Here is a 27,270-nt window from a genome sequence, read left to right as displayed (position 1 = left end):
TGAGCACACATTCGAGACCTTGATTTAAAGCATCGCAATACACCACGAAGTCATCAGTTCCTTCTAGAAGAGACAAGATCGGCGTGCTGCATAGGGCTTGTTTTAACGTTTGGAAGGCGGCTTCTTGTTTATCTTCCCACTTGAACACCACACCTTTCTGGGTTAAAGTGGTAAGGGGTTTAGCAATCTTGGAGAAGTTCTGTATGAACCTTCGGTAGTAGCCTGCGAGTCCCAAAATTTGTCGGATTTTTGTTGGCGTTGTAGGTGCTAACCAGTTTTCGATTGCCTTGATTTTTGAGGGATCCACGTGTATTCCTTTCTTGATAACCACGTGGCCAAGTAATCCCACTTCTCAGAGCCAAAATTCACACTTCTAAAAATTAGCATAAAGCTTCTCGGCTCTTAGAGTCTCCAGTACTAGTCGCAGGTGTTGCCTGTGCTCTTCTTCGCTCCTTGAATAGACCAAGATATCATCGATGAACACGATCACAAATTTATCTAAGAAGGGTCGACATACTCGGTTCATTAGATCCATGAACACTACATGCACGTTCGTTAATCCGAATGACATCACTACAAACTCGTAGTGTCCATAGCGAGTTCTGAATGCCGTCTTGGGGATATCTTCTTCTTGAACTCACAGCTGATGATAACCCGACCTCAAGTCGATTTTTGAAGAGTAACTTGCTCCTTGAAGTTGGTCGAAAAGGTCGTCGATTCCGGGTAGGGGATATCGGTTCTTGATGGTAAGTTTGTTTAATTCTCGACAGTCGATGCACATGCGAAATGATTCGTACTTCTTCTTTACAAAAAGGACTGGTGCTCCCTAGGGTGAAAAGCTCGGTCTTATGAACCCTTTGCTCAACAGTTCATTCAACTAGTTGGACATTTCTTTCATTTCTGTTGGTGCTAGACGGTATGGAGCTTTGGTAACGGGGGTAGCTCCGGGAATTAAGTCGATTCGGAATTCGACTTGTCGTGCGAGTGGTATACGTGGCAGGTCTTATGGGAATACGTCATGGAAGTTGCATACTTCTGGAATGTCTTTGATGTCCTTCACCTCTTGTTTCTTATCTACGATGTGGGCTAAGAATGTGTGGTATTCCTTTCGGAGATACTTTTGGGCTTTGACGCAAGAGAGGATTTGCAAATTTGTACTGGGTTTATCGCCATAGATGAGAAGGATTTCGCCATTTGGAAGATTAAGGCGAACGACCCTTTCGTAACATAGAATGTCGGCACGATGAAAACTTAACCAATCCATACCAATGATGATGTCGAAACTTTTTATGGTGACTGGCATTAGATCGATTTTGAACGAGTGGTTATATAGAGTGAGGGTACACCCTATGTATATATCATTAGTGCGTTCAACCTTTCCGTTTGCCATTTCGACGATGTATGAATCTTTTAATGACTGGGGGTTTTGTTTTAGTAATTGTTTGAATTGGTGGCTCACGAAACTCCTCTCCGCTCCACTATCAAATAGTATGCATGCATAAGAGTTATTAAGGAGAAACGTACCGGTAACCACTATAGGATCTTTGACTGCTTCCCCATGTCCTATTGCCAGGACTCTCCCTACACCTCCAGTATTAGGGGCTTGTGCCTTAGGGCAGTTCCTCTTGAAGTGCCTTGCATCACCACATCCATAGCAGGTTTGGCTTGCCCCTGCGTTGGCAACTTGATTGATCGGTCGCGCAGGCGCTTTACAGAAACGAACTGTATGCCCCTTCCTGTTGTAGTTTTTGCAGTGCATTTCCCCAACAAGCACCAGTGTGGTGGAAGTTTCATTTGTTGCACTTAGGGAGGGTTCCAACATATTGTTTCGGTGATGCTGGAGTGGTAGCAGTAGTGGCAACACGAACAACCACAATCTATTTCTTCTTCGCGGGATCCTGTGCCGGTTGCTTCTTTTTATTATCCCAGAACTTCCTCTTGTTGTTCCCTCCTTTTGCTTGGTCGGTGGTGGCGGTCACGGTACCACGGCTGGCCTTATGATCGATGAGTTGTTGTGCTAATTCCTTGGCACTTTCGAAGGTAGCGGGTTTCGAGGCCAGTACACTATCTTAAATCTGGGATGACAGTCCCCAGAGATATCGTTCCACCTTTTTCCCCTCTGAAGTGTCCATTGTTGGACTGAGGAGTGCTAGGTCATTGAACCGGGAAGTGTAGGTTTCAAGATCTGTGCCTGACATTCTGAGGTTCCAGAGTTCTTCTTCGAGTTTTTGTATCTTTCCCCTCGGGCAATACTCCTTTAACATCAATGTTTTCAATTCTTCCCAGCTTATGGAGTTAGCCACCGCGAGGGTAAGTGATTTAACTCGGCCATTTCACCAAATGAGAGCCTTGCCTGTGAAAGTGAATGTTGCATACTTGACCTTGCTCGCTTTAGGACAAGCACAAATCTCAAAGATTGCTTCGGTCCTTTCGAACCATTGCATCAGCGTGATGACACTCCCGCTCCCATTGAATGTATCGGGTTTTCCGTTTGTGAAATCCTTGTAGGTGCATTCTTTTGTGCGCCCCGAACTGTCACCCTGGTTAGAGGATGTAGCACCATATCCAGATCCACCATTGCCATTGGTGCCGATTTGCGACATAGTTGCCGCCACACCTGCTGTTACTGCAGCCTGGAACATTTCTGGATCAAATTGTGGTGGTGGCGGCGGAGGTAGTGGTGCTGCGCTGCTGGAAGGTCTTGGTCTTTTCTTTGGTGGCATAGTTCTGTCATAAGTTTTAAAATGACAAGTCGGTAAGACTTCAATAGCAATAACGAGTCGAGTGTTACTTGTTTTATCTCATTTGTATTATATCCCGACTTTATTACGTTAGCAAGTAATTCATATAAAAGTTTATGCAATTAAACTTGTGAATTAAATAGTGGTGACTCAAACGGGGTCATGTGCTTGGTTCCGTGTCTGACTCACTCCTAAGATTCGCTCGATGTGCCTCAATTATGCGTAATTAAAATTTTAATAAACTGTTGATACTAATGAGTTTGCCCTACGTCCACAACCAAACAAGGAATAGATCCTAAAGCGGACTCGCCATTTCTAGGTCGATTACTGCTTTAATTACACACAACAACGAGGTACACTTAAAAATCTTAGAGTTATCAGTTGTAAATTGTTTGTAATACCACATAGTAAAATCTCATGTCAACATCCAATGAATCAAAATGCATGCCAATTTCATTGATAACTTTTTAGTACATATTGTTTTCAGAAAATTTGACCTCACCAGGGTCTTCATTACATCAATGCAAAGGATAGTTTTGACAACACAAAAGCCCTTTGAATAGTGTAATCACTTAGTCGTAGGGTCAACCTACATACAAAAGAGTAGCACCAACGCATGCTCGAAAACCTATACTACGAAGATGTGTGAGCAGTAATGAGTCCTACTCACGATGATCCTTCCCCAGTGGAGCTTGGGATGATGTCGATGCACCTTGTAGTTCTGCCAATCTCCGTTCAGTTTCAACCATTCTCTCCTCGAGCGCCCTGTATCTTTCCCGATACTCCCTTGTTTCTGCTCGAGCAGCAAGAAGGTCCTGAATGAGTTGGTCTCTGTAGTGGGAGTCTTGTTCCAGGTCCCTGGTGCGAGCAGTGGTAGACTCTATGATGGCACTCAGCTCCCAAACCTGATCGGTCGTCATCCTACCGCGATCATCCATAATCGCTATCTGTTGACTCATGACTGGGAAGGCTCTATCAGCCGGTCCCCCGTGGATGAGGTCCTAGTAACCACGCTAGTTGCCATATGGTGACTGATGGCGTTGTTGTCGGCTCCACCTCTCGATCGTTGTTGCCCAACGGGGCTCAGGCCCGTTGTAGCCAAAGCGGTGTGCGGGCACCCTCGCGATGTAAGGAGGGTTGAAGACTTCCGATTCTTCTTCACTTTCGTCCTCAACCTTGACTATCTCAACGTCTTCCTCTTCCTCTTCTTCATCTTTCCCCTCTTCTTCTTGTTCTTCTTCGGGTTCCTCTTTGGGTTCCTCTTCAGGTTCCTCTTCGGGTTCCTCTTCGGGATCCTCTTCGGGATCTTCTTCGATTTGTTGCTCGGGCTCTTCCTCAATCCATCCGGCATTTCCCTGATTGGGAAAGTATGGGTCCCCTGGTAGGTGAAATCCTGCCATGTCGTCTGTACGAGAATAGGGGTGTAAGTAGTATGCAACGGTTGATAATAATAATATTGTGCTATAGCAAACATACAAATACTCCTATAGTATTTTAAATGTTTAGATTTGGTCCTTAAAGCGTTCTTTGTAGGGTGAAGTTAGGTCATTAGATTTGTTGCCCACTATGACTATCCCCTAATATACGTAAATCACTCCTCGGACATATATAGTTTATCAGGCTATATCCCTCCCAGACTTGATTCACATATACCAAGGCATACTCATGGTGTACAAATCCTCTTCTTTTACTTTATGTTCTTCTAGTTATGACACTACGCGAGTATGTAATGCATGTAGGTATACTTTTAAACGAGAAAATTATTTATTTTCTAAAAGTATAACCCGTTAAAATGTTCTAAAATCAGAGACTTTTAGTCCCAAATGTGTTTATAGTTTGTATATCTTATGTGGTTTGATATACTTAATTCACTATAAACTGTGCTTTGATACCAATCTGTCACACCCCCAAACCAAGGATGGCGGAAACGTCTGGGGGTGGAGGACTTCATGTATAATATCATAACCACAATGGCAATAGTAATTCAAGCAGACACAACCAACATATATATAATTGAAAGAGTTACATCATTGTATGAATTCCAAATCAATTACAATATGTTGACAAAATGAAATGTTGATGCCTTAACGTCTCATCCTCAAAATGCACTTTGATACCTGTTTAGTGATTTCCTGAGAATACAAGTTGTTTAAAAAAGTGTCAACACAAAGGTTGGTGAGTTCATAAGCTTTTGTTTTGAAACTTGATGAAAGCCTTTTTCTTGTAAATGTCATGTTTGTTCCAGGAAATCCGATATTTTCCTTAAAATGTGTAATGTAGTCTTATATCCAAAGACGGAAATGTATAAGTAACATTTCTTACTTATAGAAAATTATGTAAGTTTAAATCGACATAAACGATTTTGAATTCAATGAAATTCCCATAAATTCTTATGTTTGTTAATACTTTCAGTGAGTTTATTATAACCATGCTATGACCTAGTTGGCCTAAAACGACGTTCTTCAGACGTCGGAAATGTTTATGACATTTGTCACCCCAGACCTACCTGTCTAACTGTTGCATGCAGTTAAGGTGTGGGTTTGTCAAACCCAATATAGATCTATATACAACTATCACGCTCTCCCTCCACGAAACTCTGCTTACAATACAACACTTATTGGTAAATGTGAAGCGAATGTCTCACAAAGTCATTAACGAATTTACGTGTAATGTGATGAAAACCCCTTTTTGTATAAATGTACCATTTTTGTATAAATATACCCTTTTTTTATGAGCGTGTTATGTAATGTATCATAAACTATACCTGTCATAGTTTATCAAAACAAGGGTAGTAGTGGTAATGTACGTAAACCATATTTAACATAGTTTATTCAAATGTTTATATGAAATGGATGTACTTTGATATATGTATCAAAATCCATTTATTAACTGATGTATGTCTATATAACAAGACAAAATGTCATTTATTTGCAATAACATATATTCACATAAAGATGTACACCTTGCTCGACATGTTACAAGGTGAAATGAAATCATTAGTATTTCTCTGTTATTAACAGATTCCATTACTATTCTTAGAAAATTTATAGAAAATTCATAACATATCCAAATCAGAATCCGTAAATTCTGGGAGTTTGGAAAATGAGTCTAGTTTGTTTATAAAATTTCCCATGATTTTTAGTGACCTCCAACTTAGGTGAAAGTGTCCATAAATACAGACTGGTCCAGATTGGTTCTTGAAATGATAGGCAGTTTTGTAAAAATCACTATAAATTTTAGAAAAATCGTATGGAGATTTGCAAGTAGTCATTTTAAAGATAAAGACGTGAACTATTTGAACCTAGTACAGTTTTGAAAACTAAAATTTTTAAGTTTACCAAAACAATCCGTGAATGGAGTCCAAATTTTCTGATGAAAGCTGTTAGAATTATTTAGTGATGTTTATTCCCCCCCCCCCCCCCCTTAAAACTTAAGAAAATACGAAAATGTAGGGGTATAAACTCACATTGAATGATTTTGGTGGATGGATGTTGGATAAGAGAAGTGTTCAACCCAAGAACACTTGAAGGATTACTTTGAAGATTTAAGAATCTAACACAATAATGATGGAGTTTGTGTAAGCAATCAATGATTTGAGTAAAATGAAGTGTAATCATCAAAAGGAGGATGAATTATACTTACCAAGAGTGTAAGAAAGCTTGATGATCAGCCTTGAATCTCGAATTTTTAGAGAGAGAAAGTGCGGGAAAGTTGTGTTTGATCTTTTGGTAAAATGCGAGAAATAAGTGAAGTGAGGAGTGTGGAGTGATGTTCCAGCTCTAATAATGTGGGAAAAAGGTTAGAAATGATGAAAAAGTACATTGACAAGACCTAGGCAAGGTGGGAGGAGTGTGGCTGGTCAAGGAGTGGGTGTGAGGGTTGCTTGTGTCATAAGCTAAAGGAAACTCAACACTCCACCTTTATTACTCCAACCACTAAATCTTGGATAAGATTTTGCATTAAAAAAGTGAATAATTAAGACATATGGGTCTTAATATGTTAAAATAAAGTTTCAGGTGAAAATCTCACTTTAAAATGATGAAAAACGGGCTTAAAATGCTAAAAATATTGAAAATCGGGCAAAAATGGCAAAAATTCGGAATTCTAGCCGAAGTCGCGAAGGTTCGGTTCTTAAGAAGTTTAGAACCGAAAGCGAAGTTCGGTTGGGCATGAGAACCGAAAGTAGAGAAGAGACCGAGAGGAGAGGAAGAAAAGAACCGAAGGTGCGAAGGCGGGGCTTGAAGAAGCGAGGTTCGGTTCGGCAGTTTCGGTCCTCAGTGGGTTCGGTCCTTCGGCGGGTCTCAGTCCGTCAGTGGGTTCGGTCCTTCGGCGGTTGGGAGGTTTCGGCTGTTGGGTTTCGGTTTCAGAGGTATCGGTTTCGGCTGCTGGGTTTCGGTTTTAGAGGTCTCGGTTTCGGTTGCTTCTTGGTTTCAGTTCTAGGGTTTCGGTTGCTAAGAGGTTTCGACCCTAAGAGGAGTTTCGGCTCCTTAAGGCTGTTTTACTTGTTTTTACCCCGTTTCAAGCCGTTTTTGACCCGGTTAAGGGTCGGGATGGCCCGAAAGACTATGAAAAGTTATGAGAACTTTTGAGAGAGATTTGGGAGAGATTTAAAATAGAGAGAGATAGAGTGAATACAATTGAGGGAGGTTTCGTTTGTGACCTTTTTGAGTGTCCGACGTCGCAATGCAAGGTCCCTAGACCCCATTAAGCCTTGTTGTAGTGTCCTACACACTCCCGATGAATGTCTAATAGTGTTTTATCGCTTTGGTTCAATGTTTAGCATTTTCACGGCTATGGAAATTCAAACATACGAATTTTCCAATTGATGTTTTCTCATTAAAATAATGGGTTGTTTAGTAAATACACAATGTAAACCCTAATATACAAGGGCTAATTGAGTCGTCTAGTTTGACTTGTTGACTTGGTTTGACTTTGACTTGACCCGAAATTGACTATTGTTACAGGCGATAATGGGAAGCCTTAGGTTTTATACTGAGAGTCAAAATTCAAATAAACCAGATTGTAAATGCTGATTTTAAAGGTCGGAAGGGCAAATTCGGAAGTTTACTTAGTAAATTTTTAGGCTAACAAGATGACACGTGGACAAAAAGAATTCTTTTATTATAATTGGGGATGTAATATTTTTTTGTAAAAACTTTTGAGACATAGAATTATCATTACAATTTTGTTATCTTTTATTTTTACATTACAAAAGAAAGTTTGAGTATACTAACGAGTCGTTTGTTTCGTTTGATTCCTAAGGAATTGAAAGGAATTGGAAACTAAAATCCAATACAAAACGTGTTTGGCGAACAGAAGGAATGAAATATGATTTCCATAATTACTTTTTAATTCCGTGTATGAAAGATTTCTCATTCATTCCCTTTCTATAAGGAATCCACATTCTGTTAGTTTTTTTTTTTTTTTTTTTTTTTGTTACACAATTATCCTCCTATGTATATGCGGTTCAAGTAAAAAAATAAACTATGTGATTTTTCATATCTTTTCTACGATTACATTCTTCTATCGATTATATTTTTCTCCAATCGGTATTTGTCAAAAAAAAAAAAATCATCTATCGATCATATCTTTTCTACAATTACTGCCGTATTTCATCTCTGATTCATCATTCTTCTACTGCTTTGGTGTATCTATCATCTTCGTTTACAGGTAAACATCTCATGTTCAATTTTTCTGCAATTAACTGTGTTCAACCATTTTTTTTTATATATTTGTAATATGTGATTCATCTTTGTTTGATAGAAAATAGCATAATTTTTTAACATTTGTGCTGCTTACTACATCTCTAGTTTCTTTGTGTGAAGTATGAACAATTTTCTTTACATGCTATGTACGTTTATTGTCGTCGTATTATAAAATTTATTTTCTAATTCCTTTGTAAAATCAGCAAACTAAACAGAAAACAGATTTCATTCCTTGTCCTCCAAACGCATTTTAGCTTCTAGTACATTCAGATTCTAATTTCTTCAAATTCCAATTCTTTTGACAGATTCCATTTCTTCAAAAAATATTCTGCGAAACAAACGCCACCTAAGGTGTTATAGGAAATAAAATGTGATATTAACTGGATGAGTTTATTGTTTGTGAAGTTGGGTTTTTTGACCGACCTAATTTTTCTAATTTTATAGAGATTTATATAACAAAAAAATGATAAATGTTAAAAATTTTGAATGACTTACTTTATATCACAATTTTACATACATACAATTTATATCTCAAAATTCAATGACATATCCAATTCCTTTAATATAAACCAATAAACAATGGCCCATTAGTAATTAAAAAAAAAACGTTAATTTGTATGGAGATTTAAAACGGTTGTGAATTAGTGATGAACATCCTCAACCAAACGATTTTCGTCCGCCTCCCCTGACGACACCACTGCCGTTAGTCATTGTCCAATTGCCCACCGTCGCCGCGACTCACACTCCAACATGTTTGTACAATTATGAATTCACAACTGTTCGCCTTTGGTATAATGATATTTGGTCTAAGATTTTCATAACTTTATTTAATTATGTTCAATAGTTCACTTAATCACTTTTAATGTTCATTATTATTTGTTTTCCAATCCTCAATTCATTAGGGTGGCGATTTCGTTTATTTGTTAGTGTATTTTACAAATGACAATTTTTATTTATTTATTTATTGTTGTCCTTCCAAATGACTAAATTCCAAAAACTTTATTATTTATTCACTGTTAATATATTTGACAATTAGACATTTGATTTTTCATCTTTTTGGTCTTTGTTTAATATTTTAATTACAATCACTTTCAAATTTCAAACCTTTGATTCACTCTTCGCACTTGTTGATGTGATAGAATCACCATGTATGAATTTTTGTCATATTAATTAACAATATGAAATTAGAATAGCATAGTTACGAAAAATGACATTTCCAATATCAAAACTATAAGTTTCTACAACATGCTTTCAGAGATAAACATCGAAGATTTAATAACTAGTTTACTGAAAATAAATATAATATAAAAAAGGATGTCGCATTATACTTATGTAAGAACTTTAAATCTTTTTTTGGTTATACGATCCGACCCATTATTAGTATTTTTATTAACCTTTTTAGTATATATTTTACTTAAATGTGAACAATTGAGTTTATCTTCTAAACTCACCCATGTATCACATTGGAATAAAAAAAAAATCTAGCTTGTTTAAAGAAAATGAAGTTGAAACTTTACGGTGTATACCATAGATTATGTGGATATGATTATTATATTATCTAGAAGCTAGATATGAATATATGATATAACTGACATGATAATTCTTTCGAACAAGAACATGTTATTATCGACTATAAAAGAAAGTTTGAGTATACGTACTAAATGGTGTTTGTTATCTAGTAATCCATGAGGAAATAAAATGTAATATTATGTTGGGATAAAAAAATCATGTTTGATCACAATAAGCAGGTCCGATCAAAGGTTTTTACTGCCCTAGGCAAAAAGACTTAATGATGCCCCATATTTAACAACTAATACATGCATGATATAATGATATGAATTAATTATAAATTTATTTAAAATGCGTATACTTGTCCAAAAAATCCATAACAAGGAGCAGCAACTAAAATGCCAATAAAAAGAAAGCTTAAAACATACTAACGCTTAATACTTAGAATCTTCACTTTATAGATAATAGTTCCATTTCAAAGTTGGTGTTCAACCATTTTAAAATCAAATCTACAAGAGCAAAATACACTGTCAATAAAAAAAAAATTAAAACATACTAAAGCAAAATACATAGAATCTTCAATTTAAAAATAATAATTCCATTTCAAAGATAGTGTTCAACCATTTTAAGCATTCCATTTCAAACGTAGAATCTTTAGTTTGATATCATTTGCATTTGTCTAATTTCACAAATGCTCCCGGTATCCAATTTAACAAAATCATAAACAAAAATTCTATTTCAAAGATATATCAAACAAAAAGATACTTCTAATATGCATTTATGAAATTATATAAATGCAAATGTTGTGTTTTTTTATTATATTCTGATCGAAAATCAAACATAATTCCATCTTAAAGTCACAAAAAGTCAATGTAGTTTACTAATCTTTTTAGCAAACTACTAGACTTAACATGTATAACATAATTTCACTTTAATGTTATTTTTTTATTATTTCAATTATCAACAAATTATTAAAATTATGAATCAGATTATCAAAAATATATAAGGAATATCAATAAATTAATTAGCACCACCACATCATTAAACTGAAGCAAAGTGAGATAGAGCAAAAGTGAATATCAATAAATTATTAGAATTGTGAATCAGTTTATCAAAAATCTATAAGGATATCAATAAATTAATCAGCACCACCACATCATTAAAGTGAGATACAAAGTGAAAGCCCAAATAAAAAAGTTGGATTAACACAAAAGGGCAGCTTTGTCTTTCCAACCAAAGGGCAAGCTTGCTCAAATTCTCATTGGGTAAATTTGACTTACAAGCAAAGGGCAAAAAATCCAACTGCAGGTTGAAGAACTTAGGAGGTTCGACCTTCAATTTTCATGAAAAAAAAGGAAAATTCTCCCCTTCTTTGGCTCTCGTCATAAAATTTAGAATGCAATTTAACATTTTTTTAGTAATCATTTATGCTAGAGCATTAAAACTCTAGAAAGATAGGCAAAAGTCTGAAAGAATAACGAGATTCGAGGACATAGCTTGACCGAAGTAAACTTATTTCTGATAACTGAAAACTGAAACACATATATCAGTCAGAAAATTAAGCAAAGAGACGACTTTCGGTGTTGTTTGCAAAAAAAAAAAAAAAAGTGTAAAAAACAAACCTAATCCTTGACCCAGAGTTTGAAAGTCCAAAGAAAGAATCAGAATACCTCCCCTTTTTATGAAAGAAAGCATCAAAATACCTCTCCTCTTTATGAAAGAAATAACATGAAATTAGCATGCGTGTTTTTTGCTTGGAAGAAAATGTTCGACCCCTGACTCCTCGATATATAAAAGATAGATTCAGAAAACTTCAACAACTCCTCGATAGTTCTCCCAGTCGGTTAGTCTCCTTGTCTTCTTCAAAGAGGCATGAGTATTTTAGCTAGTCGAGGAATATTGTCGCTTCTTTCTAGTTTCACGTTTGGGATCGCATACCCTTCCTGTTGGACTATTTTTATGGATAATATTATGGGATGAGTGACATATACCTTTAAGAGTTGGAAAAAAATATGATGTCCTGTCCTATATTGCTGCCCTGGGCAGTGGCCCAGTTCGCCCGATCCTTGGGCCGGCCGTGACAATAAGCCAAGGAAATTAATCATACTTATGGAATGTATGTGATTCTTTCTCCAATATTTTCCTTTTATGTTTTTCCTATTTATTTTAAATAAAATAATATATTATAATTATAAGTTATTTTCACTAATACAAACTACAGTTATATATATATATATATATTTTTTAATCTAAAACTAACTAATAATATTTTTAGTATAGAATATTTTAAGATTTTATGGTTTTCAGTTTTCTTTTTCATTTTGTTAACGATATATATACTTATTTCACCAAATCGACCAATATACCCCTTAAGGCCTTTAACCTAAACCTTATACAGCGACACAAAACCTACGCCTCCTGCTTCTCTCAGCAAGCCCTCCACCGCCGTTAGCCAAACTCGTCCCCTGTGAGGCCACCTGCCGGAGACCGTCGCACCCAACAGCTAAGGTTCGTTTTTGTCCAATTTTTCCTTGCTGTCGAGCCCTCCCTGATGCCGATTTTTTTCCTAGCTTTCACTCTTCCTTCTTTTCCCTGGTTTCTGTTAGATTTCTTTGTTGGTTCTAGCAATTGATGCATCACAAACTCATAAAAGACCTGTAACATAGAAAGTTTTTCTGTTAGATTTCTTTGAATGTGAAATGCGAATGAAATACCGAGGAGTTACAAACTCCAATTTTTCTGTTATGTAACAGTTTGCCTGCATATGTGTTTGTGCTTCAATTTTCAATTGAAAAATTGAACCTAGATGTTATTCTTAAGATGCTTATATGAATATGATAACTGGAACAAATTGAAGGTGTATGTTGCTCTTAACTTATTCAATTCGTTCATGTTTTACCTTGTCACAGGTATATCATGTTGCGTATAAAAACCCCTAAATCTTTGAGAGCGAAGAGGGAGCTAGAGAAACGTGCTCCAAGACTCGTAATTCTCCAAACTTTTGTTTCTTATCTTTTACTAAAAGAATCAAATAGTTTGTTAATGAAATTTAACACCAAACTATGTATTTATGCAGGTGGAATTTGGCAAAAAGACACTCTTACTACATGGAACAAAAACAAGCAATGTCCTAAATGCTGTATTGACAGAAATCTATCATCTTAAAAAGGACAATGCTGTGAAATACAGCAGAAGAAACGATAACATCAGACCTTTTGAGAGTGGGGGTGAAACTTCACTTGAGTTCTACTCACTCAAAACTGATTGCAGCCTGTTTGTGGTAAGTTAAATAAAGGGTACAATTTAAAATCTTTTTTTTTTCAAACACTTCTTTTATCTTTTATTTTTCCACTTTACAGTATGGTTCACATTCAAAGAAGAGGCCTGATAATCTTGTGATAGGAAGAACATATGATCACCACATTTATGACCTTGTGGAACTTGGAGTTGAAAATTTCAAAAGTATGGCATCATTTTCATATGACAAAAGAATAGCCCCTTTAATCGGATCAAAACCCTTTTTTGCATTTATTGGAGAAGGATTTGAGAACAATGATGAGCTTAAGCATCTTAAGGAGGTTTTGCTTGACTTGTTCAGAGGAAAAGTATGTCTTGTGTTTTTTACTTATTTGCCCTTTCTTTTCTTTATACTACTATTACAAAACATGTATTTATTTTCATATATTATTGTAGGTTGTGAAGAATCTAAATCTTGCTGGATTAGATCGTGTGTATGTTTGTACAGCAGTTTCTCCTACTAAAGTGTTGTTTACACATTGTGCTTTGAGGCTAAAAAAGTCAGGGAATATTGTTCCTAAGATGGAATTGGTTGAAGTGGGCCCCTCAATGGATTTGGTAGTTAGAAGACACAGGCGACCTGATGAAAGTTTAAGGAAAGAGGCCATGAAAATTGCTCCTGAGCTAACAAAGAAGAAGGTTGGTTAAATTGTAACACTTGTGATGAAAACTGCAACAAATTTGTGTTTGAAAGTTTATGGTTTGATTTTGTTTTGTGATAATTTCAGGAGAAGAATGTGAGCAAAGATCCAATCGAGGGAAAAATTGGAAAGATTTATGTTCCAGATCAACAGGTTGGAAGTGCGTCTTTACCCTTTAAGCCAAAGGGGGTGAAAAGGGAGAGGAGGGAAGCTAAGGAGGCCAAAGTGGAAAAGAAGCAAAAAGAGTCTGAAGCAAAAGAAGGGAAAGAAAGCATTAAGCATTCAGAAAAGAAAAGAAAGAAGCAGAAAGATGATGATTTGGCTTGATAATGGTTTTAATTTAAGGGTTATGCTTTATATCAACAGTTTTGTGTTTTTTTTTTTTTTTTTTTTTTGGATGGGATGTTTTTTTCATTATATTTAGTCAAAGTTTTGTTGTTGATTATGCATTTATGCTATATCTTTTGGTTTTCACTAGATGAAATGATTTGTCAGTTTTGCTGTTTTGCTAATGGATGGTTAATTTCACTAGATGAAACACTAATTGCATTCAGTGCTTGACCTTATTCAGTCATCTCCCTCCACACCATATATCATGAGCCAAGGGTACTTTCGTCATTATTTTAAGTGGACAACATCTAACACCTTTTTTAACAGGCAGAAGTTATGGCTTCAGTGGAGGATCTGTTAAGTAGAGAAGGTGTTATTTTTGGACGAAGGGGTATGACATGATATCTAACATGACAATGTGTTGTCATTTCTTTTTCTATACACACCCTCCTCATATTTCTTTTTATTCTTTTTCATCTTTCAAACAGGCTTTCCATGTCTTCCTTTTTGATAATCTTGTTGATGTTGGTCATTTCATTGCGGTTTGTATTGCTCGTGAAGGTTATTTGTTTTCTTTGTGAATGCATATCTCAGTATTGTTAGATGGATGATGTCAATGTTGCTATGTGGTCTTCTGAATGTGTGGTAGCACATAGATGGTTTTCTTGTCTAATGCACAATCTGGTAGGCAAATTGCAAGAGGTAGACAAATAATATGTTACAAAGCGATACCAACGAATGGACCCAGATATTGCTCTCCGATGCCTAAGTCAGATGTCGATTAGGAACGTAGTAAAGTTGTTAGACATGAGAAAGTTTTCCCCTTTTCCTATGGTGATGCTTGAGGGTGCATTTGTCCATGGTTCTACCCTATTTCTTGCATGGTCCGGGTAGAGATAACTATATGGCATGTACATCGTTATACTTGTTTATTATAAAGATTTGTATATTTGCACTTTTCCTGGGATATGCTTAAAATATTTTGTAGGTTTTTACCCGTTGTGTGTTGTAGATTTGAACTATCATACATGTTCACGTGGGAAGTAGCTCGGTCTTAGTATATCGTGTGATCATACTATTGCGATATCACGTCATTCGAACATCCATGAATTAGCCAATATGATTCAGATATATGATTAGGCCGACGTGTTTTAGACTACCTACTAGACACAAACCATGCACCATCTTCTCCCTCCATCTGAATGAGAATAGGGATGTCAAAAAGTCCCGTGGGGGTCCCGTTTCGTTTGCGGGTATTTTCTGAAAAAAAACTGGGGACGGGAGCGGGGGCATGGTTAACCCTCATTTTAATTTCGTGGGCGGGGGCAGGGGTTGGCAGTCCCGTCCCGAAACCCCCATGGGGACCCCGTTAATAAATTATATATATTTATATATATTAATTATATAAATATAATAAACAACATAATTATTTTTACATACTAAAATTCAACCAAAACATGTTTTTAAGATGTTTGTGACATGTAAAATTATTCTATAAATAGTTATTTGTTACCTAAAAAATGGTTTCTTTTAGCCTAAACAAGAACTTCTTTTAGCCCTAATAAGGTAGCTCAAAATCAATTGGGGGCGGGGCAGGGGTAAGAAGGAGAATTTGGGGGTGGGAGCGGGGGTGAAAATGATGAAGATTTCAGGGGCGAGGGCTGGGGAATAGAAGAATTTTGGGGGCAGGGGCGGGGGATGCAATCACCGTCTCGTTTGCATCCCTAAATGGGAAATACTAGACCCTTTGATGGTTGTTTTATGCCTATGTAATTGCAATTAATTATGTGAATCCAGAATGATATTCCAAAAAACAAACAAACATTACATATTATATAAATTAACTAATAAGTGTTACATAAACTTAGTTGATATACATAAAACTTACATCTTGTATGCAACAATACCAAAATAGAAAATCCAACTGCAAATTAACGCTATCTTCAAGTGGAAATTTTTGGTTTCAAGCTTCTTCTTCGATCGAATTAAGTTACAAATTATCAATGAATTATTGTCTTTTGCTTCGTCAACCCAACAGATAAACCCAAATTGTGGTCCCTAAAAATTTAATATCAAACACGTGACATATATTATGTAAATTATTATTAATTCAAAGTAAAAGTAATGAAATGATAACCCTTATATCTTTTTAGGACAAACGTAAAATAGCAATCTAGGGTTATTGCTAGTCATTGATGTCCTTATAACTTTGAGCGCCACAATTGCATGTTTGATTTATGTGAAATGAATTTTTAGTAGTAAATTTAACAAGGTATCGAGTTTGGACACTTGAACTCAATTATATAATGGCATTTGTAGAGGGCACTACGGTCTCATAGGATGTACTATGTGTACTCATTTCGAACAGTAAACTTGTAATAGATTCCTAACACACGGAGTCAATGACACATATTCCAGACATGCATTCCGGAGCACATTCCGGAAGCATATTTCGGACCCTCATTCCGGACATTACATTTCACCTTTAATATGAAGCTAATTATGTTTATAATCGATTTTTGGAGTGATTAATGAAAGATTTTATTATTGCCTTAATATTTGTTAGATGTTACAAAGATAGAAAAAACATAATTTATAACTACCATAACCTTATTAAACATAAAAATAACAAAATACATAATTTAAAAATATGAGACATCTTTAAAAATATCCCAAGCATGCCCGTATGGAAAATCAACCCTGTTATTTTTGTATTTGTATTCCACCCTTGCCAGCTGTAAAATTACTTGTTCATCTTCATCCATTAATTCGTTGTCGAGCTTGTGATAAATTCTTATAAAATTCTTCACCTTTGATAACATGTCTACAAACTTAGCATTCACTTATTCTTCGGTTCGATATTGTGGAACATCTAACTCAAATTGAAACAAAATTTTTAAGCGTGTCCATCACAATCCGTACATTAGATGTGACAACATGAGGAAAACCATATTATCCTCAATTATTACCCAATACGGAACGAGTGTGATCTCTTCATGTATAGTCCACGACTGGGGTTGATTTACTATCATTCCAGACTTCTAAAAGTTTTATAATTCTGGAGTTCTAAAGGTTTTACAATTCCAATCTCTTATTTATAATGGTTCTTGTTGGATTCCGGATTGACATTCTGAAAGTCATATAAATCATTCATGTATAGCAAATCAGTTATATATGTCATATATTCCTGACGAATATGAGTCACGGACGCATACTTCGGACACACATTTTGAACGTCGCATTTCGGAGACATAGATTCCGGACATTGCATTCCAGACACTTACTTTAGACATGGCATTTCGGACTATTAATATGTACCTACCTTGCATCGTAAACATATAAATAAGTTAAGAATGAGTTCATCTGAGTTTGGTGTTTGACATTGTGAAAAAGAAGATTACTATGTTTTTTTAGATATCAACCCGTTTCCGGAAGGCCCATATTTCCCACCACCAGATAAAATGTTTGATGACATTTTCCAAGCTATGAAGGCCGTTGAACAAGCAAACGAAAGGGATTCTGAAACAAGCCAGTCACTTGGTCAATGTGAAAACGATCTAGCGGAACACATAACCGAAAAAAATGGACTGCTGAAGTTATGAAAAAAGTCATAGAAGCTAAGAAGTGGATTTAACATGCAAATGCAAAGATCGATAAGCTTCATGCAGAACGAGACCGTCTAACATATGTTGTTAGAATTAAATGGGATTTTATTGACTGCTAAAAAATATATATCCCTTACATTTTCCTAATTTTTGGAAACAATATAAGTATGTAATAGGATTTGTAATGATTTTTGTACTAATGTGAATGTAAAACATTTCCGTTTTAGATAACCCTACCGTTTCGTTTACATATTTAAGTTTCAACAGTCATTACAATATTAAAATTTTATATTACATTTCCAGGATAACCGGAAGCTTGCATCCAATGCAAGCTAGCGGTGTCTACATAATTTTCAAACAATTCCATGTGGGTTTTAATTAGGCTGAACCCATTATTTGTCAATTGGACTCAATTTCTATTGTTAGAGTTGTCCTACATGCTTCTTCGATGAGGTCCATTGTGTTCATAAACTGTTGTATATCTTTAGACATTGTGATGAGGAGCATTTGCATATTATACACTGCTATTTTTCTCTGCTCCTCGGCCACAAAAGGCGGTAATGAGATTTCCAGTATCACCATTCGCTGTTTCGCATGTTGATAATCATGAATGAACTTTAATACAGTCGTATCAACAATACATCGTTGTCCTTCTTCAAGACGTAATATATCATATTCTATTGGCAACTCATCCTCATTGATCGAGTAACTGAATGTTGGAGACCGAATATTTTTAAATATATTAACATACACATTAAAAACATGAGAGATGATTTGTACACAACAATTTTTCTCCATACACAACAATTGGTGCTTTAAAATGTTGTACTGTACAACTCAATAATGCATAATTTGTTATTTATGGCAAAAAACTGGTGTATACGAATCACTTCCCTAAAAACATGGACTTGCATAAACATATCCAACAATAAAACCAACATACTGAAACATAACTATCAAAATATAATGACATTGCAACTAGTTTATAATAATTGGTTTGTCTGAACTTGCTCCGGTCCCATCTTTTGGAATTCTGTCTTATTTCAATTTAAGCTTTAAAAACATCTTTGATTTCTTTCTTAATTTTATAGGTGTCTTTGTTGGCTTATTTATATATTTTATAATTTCTAAATTAGCATCCTGGTTTGTTATCTGCAAAAACAAATTTCCAACAACATTTTAATGCATATTACCATAAAAACCAACCATTTTAACAAAATTATAATCATTTTTACCTTTATTGGGTGTAATTTTGAAAGGACCTGTAAATGGAATAAAACTTTTTCGTTTGTAAAACCCATTTTTTTAACATCCATGCAACTTATTTTTGGACTAATAGAGGTTATTAAACAATGTCAACCACAAAATAATAATAATAATAATAATAATAATAATAATAATAATAATAATAATAATAATAATAATAATCAATTATCATTCCGACTTCTCGTTCCAGAACATCATTCTAGGCCAAGTTCTTTGTATTCCGGAACATCATTTCGGACCAAGATCTTCGTATTCCGGACCTAAAGAACCTTTCTAGATTTTCTAGAAACATAGTTCTGGACTAAAAAACGGTTCTAAACACACTATAAGATAATTGCATGTACCTCATATATGTACAACAAAAAAAACACACAAATATTGGATATTTCAGACTCGTTTTCCGTATTCCGGAGTGTTCATCGCATTTTAGAATACGTCTATTTGTTTCAAAACTCAAATGTAAGTAATTTAAAAAGTAGAACTCACTTGGTTTGAAGAATCCGAAAATACAAGTAAAACGAACTTTCAGGAGAATTCGAAACGCATATTCCAAATTTTTGTGTGGGACCCATATATAACATTGGACTTGGGTCATATGTTTTGGTCCTGAATGGTGGTCATTTTACAAAAATATTTATTATCGTTAATAGTTGTTAGTTTACTAAATTTCCAATAAAAAATTAATTAAAAAAAAAAAGAAGAAAAAAATCAGGAATTATCTATAACAAATAATCACGTGGATCGCGGCACCTCGTAACAACACGATGCGATCACTATACTTCACCGTACAACTCTTCCTTCGTTACCCTCCTCCATCTCTACCAACGCCAACGACTTCCCCCAAACGAACGCTCTCCTTCCGGTCCCTCCGCAGATCGATTTCAGCCGTCACCGCCACCACCACCGCCACCATGGACCAAAACTTAATCAAAAAGACTTCATCGCCGGCAGAACACATCGCGGGACCATGGTACTCCGTCCCGGAACTCCGTCTTCGCGACCATCACTTCACTGTCCCACTCGATTATTCTCTATCTCAATCCCCTAAAATCTCGGTTTTTGCTCGGGAGGCCGTTTCCGGTAAATCATTAACTTCCACTTTCATTCCGGAATTATTTTGTACAAATTATGAGTCCTGGTTACCACTGAATCATTGTACTCATCACTTCAATGCCAAGACTTTTTCGGTCAAAGGCAATCATTGCAATGCAAACTGATGTGGAGTCTTCTGACTAATTTAATATCAACATTGCTGGATATCGAGTTTGTTTTATCAAATTATTCAGATTCACTGTCATCTAGACTATTATGTTGAAAATTAACCCGTTTGATCGCAAGATGGATGCGCCGATTTTCTATTTTGAAATTAAGAAAGTACTTCTTCTTTCGTATTATCATACTTCTGTTCCCATGATCTGGATCAAGATCTGATTGAAAACTACACAGATAAAGGAACTTATTAAGGTACAATCATTGAAGAAATCGGAGAGACTTATTAACATACAAAATAAAATTGAACTAATTTACGAGTGACAATAAACTCAAAAGTTTATACATAAAAAACTTGTTGAATATGGAGTTTAATTTTCATGTGGTGCAGTTGGAAAGGAAGATCAAGCTCTTCCATACCTGTTATACCTACAAGGTGGACCTGGTTTTGAGTCACCAAGGCCAACTGAGTCAAGTGGGTGGTTGAGTAAAGCATGTGAAGAACATCGCGTTATTCTTTTGGATCAGGCATGTTTCCATTTTTACCCTTGCCCTATTCTTTTATCAACCATTACTATATGTTTGCATCTATCTCTTTTTCATCTTTTGATTTTCTAAAATTGCAGAGAGGAACAGGGTTGTCAACTCCTCTAACAACATCATCAATGCTACAATTCAAATCTCCACAAGAATTGGTTGATTACTTGAAGTATTTTCGAGCAGATAATATTGTGAATGATGCTGAGTTTATCAGAAAACATCTTGTCCCCGATGCTGCTCCTTGGAAGCTCTTGGGCCAGGTATGAAAAAGACAAAAATACCCTTTTTATTAACAGGTTATATTAGCAAATGACACCTCACCTCTTTTGTTTTGTTAATAGAGTTTTGGTGGTTTTTGTGGAGTGACATATCTAAGTTTTGCACCTCAAGGGCTAAAACAAGTCTTTTTGACTGGTGGGATTCCACCAATTAAAGATGGATGCACAGCTGAAACTGTGTATAGAGCTTGTATTGACCCTATTGTCCTCCAAAATGAAAAATATTACAAAAGATACCCTCAGGATATTCAGATCATTCGTGATGTTGTCATCCATTTGGCAGAGTCCGAAGGAGGCGGGGTAAGGGTATTTTCGTAAATAAATAAAAAAAAAAACTTCGAATCTTGTTTATCTAAAATATAACTAATCTTTTTTCACCTTCACTGTGTGTTTTGTGTGTGTTATTATAATAGGTTCCTCTTCCATCTGGTGGTGTATTAACCCCGCGGGGCCTACAACTCCTTGGCCTTACTGGCTTAGGTGCTAGCACAGGCTTCGAGCGTTTGCACTACTTGTATGTTTGACTTATTAATCAAATATCTAAAAGACTAAAATACCCCTGTCATATTATTGTTTTTGTTTTATTTATAGGTTTGAAAGAGTGTGGGATCCGGTAATAGTTCCAGGGTCAAAGAAGCAAATAAGCTATTACTTCTTAAATTCTGTGAGACAAAATTTTCCTCTTTACATATCATGTATAATGACAGAATTGCCCCTGCGAAAACCTTAACATCACTTTATATAATACAGTTTGAGAGGTGGTTATCTTTCGATACAAATCCACTATACGCCCTTTTGCATGAATCCATATATTGTCAGGTAATCTAATCGTTTCAATTTCAAGTTTCATCATAACATAAACTCAAAAAATAAATAAAATTTAATTTACATTAAATTTTAAATTAAAAGGGAGCTGCATCACAATGGGCTGCTCACAGAGTAAGACTTGAACATGAAAGTAAACTTGATGCAGTAAAAGCCGCTAAAGAAAACCGCCCTGTTTTGCTCACAGGAGAGGTAAATTTTCCGATTAAAATTTTTAATTAAAAAAGTGAATGTTTTTATTTATATTTAAAGAAATAATAATAATGCAGATGGTGTTCCCATGGATGTTTGATGAAATTCATGCATTGAGGCCATTTAAGGAAGCAGCGAATTTGTTGGCTGAGAAAAAAGATTGGCCTCCTTTATATAACAAAACAGCATTGAATAATAACAAGGTATGTTTTAATTGTATAATAAAATAATGTTTACTTAAAAAAATATAATGAACATATTTTTAATCGTTTAATTTAAAAAAAAAAAAATAGGTGCCAGTTGCTGCTGCGGTTTATTATGAAGATATGTTTGTTAATTTTAATGTGGCAATAGAAACGAGTAAAGAGATAAGGGGAATAAGGTTATGGGTAACTAATGAATACATGCACTCGGGTCTACGTGATGGAGCAACTCATGTTTTGGATCATTTGATGGGTTTGTTAAATGGCAAGAAGCCACTTTTTTGACATTGCGACTATATTTAAAAGTTAAATAGTTTTTTTTTTTTTTTTTTTTTTTTTTTTTTGATGTTTGAGGATTTATATTGTTATATTTATATGTTTGATAGGAGCATTTTATTTAGTTATTGGGTTTATATTAACTTTTTGGATATACTAATTTAAATATTAAACAACTTCATGTTTACAATATTTTGAACTTTAATATATTTTTATTCTCATATCCAAAAATCTTTTTCTGCCACTACTCATATTGTAATTGTAAACCATGTATAACCCACCAACAACAATATGTTCACCACTAAGATTCATATGAAAATAATTAGTTGGTTTATGATGAAATTGTAAGTGTTTTGTTATTGAACATAGAACTTTATGGTAAATGTTAAGATTATTATGTGTGGGCAACATGTTATTACATGTATTCACACCTAAATTGTCCACCTCATCATCCTAGTCACAATTTGGTGTTATAACACCAAAGGTGGAAATGGACAACACCAAATAACATTGGTTAACATATTTAATTTTCTATTTTTTATGAATGTTTTTAGTTTCTTTTATTCTAATTTGTTTTATTTTTTTTATTCACTTCATATATTTCTATTTCGTTTTATTTTTTATTTATTTATGTCATATATCTAAAAAAACATATAAATTAATAAAACATAATTTCATTAAATAGTAAATTAAAAATACCATACAAACCAAAAACAAAAGACATTGAAAAAAAAAACACACGATAGTCATAATAATTAAAAAAACAAAACACTGACAAACTATTCTTCGTCCAAGTATTTTCTCTCTATCTGTGCTTTCATCCTCCGTATTACTTCAGCTCGTCTCGTTGGTAATTTTTTTTTTCGTTTGTCGTAAGAATTACCAAATCCTTCGATATACGATCTTCTTGGGCTTCTTGACGAAGGAATTCCAAATGCTCCCGTTGCAATTCATATTTTTTATTTGCGATTTCCGTGTGCGCGTCGATTTTTTTTTCATGTCCTCGTTGTCTTGAAGCCGACTTTCATTCTCCTCCGCATATCGTTGAGCTCGCTTCGCTTTGTCGCGCCCCACCGGTCGTCGTGGCGGAGAGATTTCCTTGATGTCGTCAAACTCGTTCGGGATCTCATCGGTGTCCGCGTTGAGGTCGATGTTCGTGTATCCGTCGGAAACGTCAACCGAACCCGAACCCGAACCATAAGACCTCTTCGATTGTTGTTCCGATGATGTTGGTGTTTTCATCCATTTTGGATCTTTCCTCACTATCTCCCATACTTTTTCATACTCAAATACGTGCCCCATTTGCAAGTGATATTCCTCCCTCGCGGCTCTAAACACATCGAAATCATTGGCACCACTTTGACGTTGCGAAGAAAGTTTGTTGTATATGGAATTGAATTTGGTGCACTTCCGGCTAATTTGAGTCCATTTTCCACTAAGCATATCATTATTGCGATATGTGTCACTCTTGTCCAAAATCGTGCAGAATTTGATGATTACGGCATCCCAAAAAGCAATTATCTTCATATCGTTCTCCATGATTGGTTGTTTTGAAGTACCGCACTAAGCCACCACCAACGCATGCTCTTCCTCCGATGTCCACCATGTTGGAGGTGCTTCTGTTTCATCCGTCCCGACAACGACCTCTTTCCCTTTCTTTTTTGGTCTCCCTTTTTTTCCCGATGCTCTCTGACTACCGCCAACTTGCGTCTCGACAACGGGTTCTTACGTGGGTGTGGGTTGTGTGACTGTTTGGCGCATGGAACCAAATGTGTGAAAAGGGTTTTGTTGTATATTTTCATTTTGTTGCATAAATGGTGAGGTAGGGAATTGTATTGTGGGTGAGGCGGTATTGAAAAAATTATCGGAATATGGAATTTGTGGTGAGTTTTGGGACTTTAGAAGGTTCATGTATCCCTCGTATCCCGCAAAACCCAATGGAGTGGATGTTTTTGTCTTCGGAGGAGGGGTATTCGGGTTTTGATCCATAGTGGGTATTTTGTTTTGAATGAAATAGAGATAGATATAGATAAATAGAGATAGAGAGGTTAGAGTAAAATGATATATATATATATATATATATATATATATATATATATATATATATATATATATATATATATATATATAAGTAAATTGAAGAAGTAATTTTTTTTAAACTACTAGGTGTGGGCAACATGTTATCATATATTACCACACCCAAAAGGTGTCATGTCAGCATCCTACTCATACATAGTATTATAACACCGAATGTGGAAATGGGCAACATCTAATAACATGTGATAACACCAATTATTTTCTATTTTTTTGATGTTTTTTTTTTCTATATTTTGTATTTGTTTTTTTTATTTATTTCTATTTGAAAAGTAAAAAATAAAATTTTAATAAATCTTAAATTAAAAACAACATTATAAAAATTACAACAAAACACAAAAACATTCACAAACGTAAAAAAATGAAAAAACAAAAAAAAGATGATAAAACCTATATTTTTTGCCCTAAAACTATTCGTCTTCATCTTCGTGACCAACATAGATGTAATCCGTCAAGTCTTCACGGAGTTGCTTGTGTTTTCGCTAATCTTGAATATCAACCACTCCATGTAAATATTCTGATGTCCCTGGTTGAAATTGCACATATCTTGGTTCCGTAGAAGAATACGTTGCAATATGCGTCCTTTATGTTCGACAACCATGCTATGCATTATGATACATGCATACATGATATATCGTAGAGTATCTAACTCATAAGGTTTCGCCACATGTTCAACAATGTGCCGTTTTGATTTCAAAACCCCAAAAGCACGTTCAACGTCCTTACGTGCTCCTTCTTGTCGTCTCTTGAAATATTTGTCCCTTGGATCTATTGAGTGTCGAAACGCCTTCACAAACGTAGAATATCGTTGATATATTCCTTCTGTAAGGTAATACCCGAACTTATATTCATTTTCATTCACTATGAAAGGAGCATCCGGGGCTTTTCCTGACAAAAGATCGTCAAATATCGGTGATTGATCGAGAACGTTGACGTCGTTGTTAGAACCCGCAACCCCGAAAAAAACATGCCAAATCCATAAATCTTGTGAAGCAACAACCTCTAATACCAACGAAGGCGCTCCATGATGACCGCTCGAATACTGGCCTTTCCACGCCACGGGACAATTTTTTCATTTTCAGTGTGTGCAGTCAATGCTCCCAAGCATACCCGGAAAACCATGTCTTTCTTCATGCGCCACATATAATTGTTACATATCATGCAACGAAGGTTTGCGCAAGTATTGGTCACCAAAGGTTTCGACAACACCTCTTGCCAATAAATACAAACTTTCTCGTGCGGCCCTCTCAGGCATTCTCATGTAATCATCAATAGAATCGGGGGACTCCCCCATTTCCATAAGTTTAATTGCAACAACACATTTTTGCAACCCTGTGAAACCTCGTTTTCCTCTAGCATCATATCTCATTTGGAAAAATGCATACCTAAATAAATATTAAACACGTAAAAATTATTTTTATTTTTATCTAAAAGTAAAATTTTATAAATTATAAAAGTTGAAACAAACGATAACTAAATATATAGTAAACAAACGATACCTAAATAAATATTAAACACGTAAAAATTATGTCTATATTTATTTAAAAGTGTCATTTTAAAAATTATAAAAATTGAAACAAACGATACTTAAATATATAGTAAACAAATGATACCTAAATAAATATTAAACACGTAAAAATTATATCTATATTTATTTAAAAGTGACATTTTATAAATTATAAAAGTTGAAACAAACGATACCTTGCTTCCATAGCGTTGACTATTCTTTCAAAAGTATTTTTTCGCAAAAGAAATCTTCTTTTGAAATCGTTTGGTTGGTAGACACAATTTTTCCCAAAGTAATCGTTAACTAGACGTCTATGCCCTTCCTCGCGATCTCTATTTAACGCCGCACGTCGGATGAGTAATAGAGTTGGATCTGGCTGTACTAGGCTGCCTGTATAATACTAGTACATCATACTCACGAACAAATCATCTTCATCGTTATCATTGTTGTACGTATTGACCGGATCAAATTCATCCATATTTTAGTTTTGAAATATTGAAAGAAATATGTAGAGAATTTTGTAGGTAAAAATGAAACAAATATGATTTGATACATTATATATATAAAAGTTGTTTCTTTTATGTTATCGTTTGAAAACAAACGGTCAAAATTATGTCGAAAAAAGAGAAAATCACCCGTTGTTACCATAACGCGTCGTGGCGTAACGCGCCTTAACGCGAGCCCGAGGCGGTGTTCCCCGCCATGGCGCCGTAAAGGGCGTATGCCACGTAAGATAACGTCTTATGCGCATTGCCCACACCCGTTCGTCTTACAATTCCACCGTATACAACAACGATATTATTACCGTTTTTCAACAGAAAGAAATTGAAACGGTCGAAAACTTACACGTTATGGCTCGTTATCATGGTAACATCGAATGGCGTAACACGCCTTAATGCGAGCCTGGGGCGGTGTTCCCCATGATGGCGGCAGTGGCGAGTTTGTATATATATTTGGTGGGTCATTTGACCCACCTTTATATATATATATATATATATATATATATATATATATATATATATATATATATATATATATATATATATATATAT

At 35.3% G+C, this 27,270-nt stretch overlaps 3 protein-coding genes across 3 annotated transcripts; 2 read left to right on the top strand and 1 right to left on the bottom strand.

The window, feature by feature from the left end:
* Window positions 1–12,332: 12,332 nt before the first annotated feature.
* LOC145041682 (Ribosomal RNA processing Brix domain protein) lies at window positions 12,333–14,405 on the top strand. Its single transcript, XM_078989829.1, has 6 exons — window positions 12,333–12,463; window positions 12,865–12,940; window positions 13,032–13,235; window positions 13,315–13,560; window positions 13,649–13,891; window positions 13,981–14,405. The coding sequence occupies exons 2-6, from the start codon at window positions 12,872–12,874 to the stop codon at window positions 14,218–14,220; spliced, it is 1,002 nt and encodes a 333-aa protein (XP_078845955.1). The 5' UTR covers window positions 12,333–12,463; window positions 12,865–12,871; the 3' UTR covers window positions 14,221–14,405.
* A 5,432-nt stretch (window positions 14,406–19,837) lies between these two features.
* On the top strand, window positions 19,838–22,807 carry LOC145041680 (uncharacterized). Its single transcript, XM_078989828.1, has 10 exons — window positions 19,838–20,174; window positions 20,695–20,831; window positions 20,930–21,103; window positions 21,185–21,421; window positions 21,535–21,635; window positions 21,713–21,785; window positions 21,872–21,940; window positions 22,031–22,138; window positions 22,216–22,341; window positions 22,432–22,807. The coding sequence occupies exons 1-10, from the start codon at window positions 19,859–19,861 to the stop codon at window positions 22,624–22,626; spliced, it is 1,536 nt and encodes a 511-aa protein (XP_078845954.1). The 5' UTR covers window positions 19,838–19,858; the 3' UTR covers window positions 22,627–22,807.
* Window positions 22,808–25,162: 2,355 nt separating this feature from the next.
* Window positions 25,163–26,696, bottom strand: LOC145039530 (uncharacterized). The gene is made up of 3 exons (XM_078987570.1): window positions 26,626–26,696; window positions 25,942–26,096; window positions 25,163–25,599 (listed from the first exon to the last, which is right to left on the bottom strand). Exons 1-3 carry the CDS (start codon window positions 26,694–26,696, stop codon window positions 25,163–25,165), a joined length of 663 nt encoding a protein of 220 aa, XP_078843696.1.
* Between the last annotated feature and the right edge of the window lie 574 nt (window positions 26,697–27,270).

The sequence above is a fragment of the Lactuca saligna genome, chromosome 4 (genome assembly GCF_052625555.1).
Source record: "Lactuca saligna cultivar CGN05327 chromosome 4, ASM5262555v1, whole genome shotgun sequence".
NCBI classification, from domain to species: Eukaryota; Viridiplantae; Streptophyta; class Magnoliopsida; order Asterales; family Asteraceae; genus Lactuca; species Lactuca saligna.
The sequence above is the reverse complement of the archived record's forward strand: the minus strand, read 5'-3'. Positions and strand labels throughout refer to the sequence as shown.

Bases quoted from the DNA above. Each gene is read 5' to 3' on its own strand.
- LOC145041682 (XM_078989829.1), top strand. From the start codon at position 12,872: ATGTTGCGTATAAAAACCCCTAAATCTTTGAGAGCGAAGAGGGAGCTA. The intron at 13,236-13,314 runs GTAAGTTAAATA...TCCACTTTACAG, and splicing joins CTGATTGCAGCCTGTTTGTG to TATGGTTCACATTCAAAGAA. The intron at 13,561-13,648 runs GTATGTCTTGTG...ATATTATTGTAG, and splicing joins TTGACTTGTTCAGAGGAAAA to GTTGTGAAGAATCTAAATCT.
- LOC145041680 (XM_078989828.1), top strand. From the start codon at position 19,859: ATGCGATCACTATACTTCACCGTACAACTCTTCCTTCGTTACCCTCCT. The intron at 20,175-20,694 runs GTAAATCATTAA...CATGTGGTGCAG, and splicing joins TGCTCGGGAGGCCGTTTCCG to TTGGAAAGGAAGATCAAGCT. The intron at 21,941-22,030 runs GTAATCTAATCG...TTAAATTAAAAG, and splicing joins ATGAATCCATATATTGTCAG to GGAGCTGCATCACAATGGGC.
- LOC145039530 (XM_078987570.1), bottom strand. From the start codon at position 26,696: ATGGATGAATTTGATCCGGTCAATACGTACAACAATGATAACGATGAA. The intron at 26,097-26,625 runs GTACTAGTATTA...ATATTTATTTAG, and splicing joins GATTTGTTCGTGAGTATGAT to GTATGCATTTTTCCAAATGA. The intron at 25,600-25,941 runs GTTTGTATTTAT...ATCTTTTGTCAG, and splicing joins TGAGAGGGCCGCACGAGAAA to GAAAAGCCCCGGATGCTCCT.